Source organism: Eimeria mitis, genomic scaffold (genome assembly GCF_000499745.2).
Source record: "Eimeria mitis Houghton genomic scaffold, Emh_scaff3522, whole genome shotgun sequence".
NCBI lineage: Eukaryota > Apicomplexa > Conoidasida > Eucoccidiorida > Eimeriidae > Eimeria > Eimeria mitis.
Genome location: NW_013571865.1, coordinates 2,457 through 4,766, shown reverse-complemented (window position 1 = coordinate 4,766; position 2,310 = coordinate 2,457). Strand labels below are relative to the sequence as shown.

The 2,310-nt window shown below is 59.8% G+C and overlaps 1 protein-coding gene across 1 annotated transcript in view; it reads left to right on the top strand.

The window, feature by feature from the left end:
• Positions 1–149: 149 nt before the first annotated feature.
• Positions 150–2,310, top strand: part of EMH_0066890 (forkhead-aasociated domain-containing protein, putative) — a gene marked incomplete at both ends in the record, with an annotated part of 2,740 nt that continues 579 nt past the window's right edge. Inside the window, 4 exons of the mRNA XM_013498560.1 lie at positions 150–860; positions 1,098–1,246; positions 1,435–1,988; positions 2,126–2,256. Coding sequence (XP_013354014.1) covers positions 150–860; positions 1,098–1,246; positions 1,435–1,988; positions 2,126–2,256 — 1,545 coding nt within the window. The remainder of the gene's footprint in view (positions 861–1,097; positions 1,247–1,434; positions 1,989–2,125; positions 2,257–2,310) is intronic.

The following is a 2,310-nucleotide window of genomic DNA, read 5'->3' as shown; positions in this document are numbered from 1 at the left end:
TTTTTTTGTATGTTGCAGATGACTCATACTGCTGCATCCGGATAGCTGGTGAGGTGTCTGTACAGTCGGAGGAGGAAGCAGCAGCACTGCTGCAGCAGGCGCGAGCAGCAGAAGCAGCAGAAGCAAAAGCTTTATTAAGGATTACCTGGATGGATGGGGCTTATTGCGTGCTGCCTCCCCCTCCTGCTGCTGCTGCTGCTGCTGCTGCTGCTGCTGCTGCTGGTGCTGCTGCTGCAGCAGCTGATACTCCAGCAGCAAATAGATCCTCATCGGCAGCTGCAGCGAGAAGGCAGCAGCAGCAGCTGCTGCAGCAGCAACAGCAGCAACAACAACTACGACAGGCCGCACTGGAGACTGCAGCAGCAGCAGCAGATGCAGCAGCAGAAGCAGCAGCAGCAGCAGCAGGCGGAGCAGCACCAAGCTCCCCAGCAGCAGCAAGTGGGCTGCAGCGAGAGCAGCAGAGTTGGGGGGCTCCGTCTGCTGTTGAGGATGCAGATGAAAGTGCAGCAGCAGCAGCAGCAGCAGCAGCAGCAGCGGAAGCAGCAGAAGCAGCAGCAGCAGCAAACGCAATGCATGCAGCAGCAGCAGCAGCAGCAGCAGGCAGACCAGGTGCAGCAGCAGCAGAAGCAGAGGAAGACCGCGATACATACCGAGACACCAGCGGCTGCTGCTCTTCGATCCCAGCAGCAGCAGCAGCAGCACAAGCAGCAGCACAAGCAGCAGCTGCTAGAGGAGCAGCAGCAGCAGCAGCAGCAGCAGCTCCTGCTGCAGCAGCAGCAGCAGACCCGCCTGCACGCACAGGCTCAGCAGCAGCAAGAGGCACTCATTCACGGCAAGGGGCCAATACATGTCAGGCTGAGGTAAGCAGCAGCAGCAGCAGCAGCAGCAGCAGCAGCAGCAACAGCAGCAATAGCAGTATCTGGAGCAGCAGCAGTAACTGCAGCAGAAGCAGCAGCAGCAGCAGCAGCATTAGCAACAACAGCAGCAATTGCTGCTGCATCTGCATCTCCTCCATCTCCACCTCCATCTCATCTCCTGCTGCATCTCCTGCTGCTGCTGCTGCTGCTGCTGCTGCTGCTGCTGCTGCATGCATGCAGGCCGACAAGGTGTGGCTGGTGGTGCGTAGTCTGCGGGACTGCGGCGGCGTCCGCCTCACCGAGGGAGACGTAATGAAGCTAGGCAGGTTTAAACTTAAGGTCAAAGAGGCCGTCCTCGATCAGCAGCAAGCGCTGCAGGCTACAGCCAGGTGAGTAGCTAGCTGTAGCTAGCTGTAGCTAGCTGTAGCTAGCTGGCGATAGGTGTAGCTAGATAGACGTCATGGAGCTAGGCAGGTTTAAACTTAAGGTCAAAGAGGCCGTGCTGCTGCTGCTGCTGCTGCTGCTGCTTTTGCTGCTGCTGCTGCTGCTGCTGCTGTTGCTGCTGCTGCTGCTGCAGGCAGCGTCCTCACCTGGGGGACGTGGATGACTGCGAGACGGTGGCGCCTGAGCCTGAGAGTGTAGCAGCAGCAGCAGCAGCAGCAGCAGCAGTAGATGCAGAGTTTGACTCGGGGGAGGATGCGCCGCAGCAAGCAGCAGCAGATGGCGACGATGATGCAGCAGCAGCAGCAGCAGCACTTGAAGGAGCAGCAGCAGCAGCTGCTGCTGCTGCTGCTGCTAACTGTCCTCCTGCTGCAGCAGCAGAGCAGCCTGTCTTCAGCCGCATGTCGAGCAGAGAGGCATTTGGGCCTTCTCCAGTGGCGACGCATGCAGCAGCAGCAGCAGCAGCAGCAGCTGCTGCTGCTGCTGCTGCTGCAGCACTGCCACCAGGGTCTCCTTTGAGAGCTGTAGCAGCAGCAGCAGCAGCAGCAGGCAGCAGAGCAGCACTAGCTGGGCCCCTCTCTCGCTGTGTCTCCGATGGCTGTCTCCTCACCCCCAAGGGCTCCGCGGTGGGGGGCGAGCTTTTCTATGAAACAGCAGAAGCAGCAGCAGCAGCAAACCACTCGCCTGAAGGTAAAACGAGGGTTTAGGGTTTAGGGTTTAGGGTTTAGGGTTTGGGGGTTTAGGGGTTAGGGAGTGGGGGGGTAGGGTTTGGGAGAGGGAGGCGTGATCGAGGAGAGGGTTGCTTCTTCTGCTGCTTGCGGCTGCAGCTGTTGCTGCAGCTGTTGCTGCTGCTGCTGCTGCTGCTGTTACTGCTGTTGCTGCTGCTGCTGCTGCTGCTGCTGCTGCTGCAGTTGCTGCTGCTGCTGTACGGTGTGGTTTGCTGCTGCAGGCGCCTCAGGTATGGGCATGCGGCCCCTCAGCACGGATGCAAGAGCCAGCCGAAGGTGAGGCT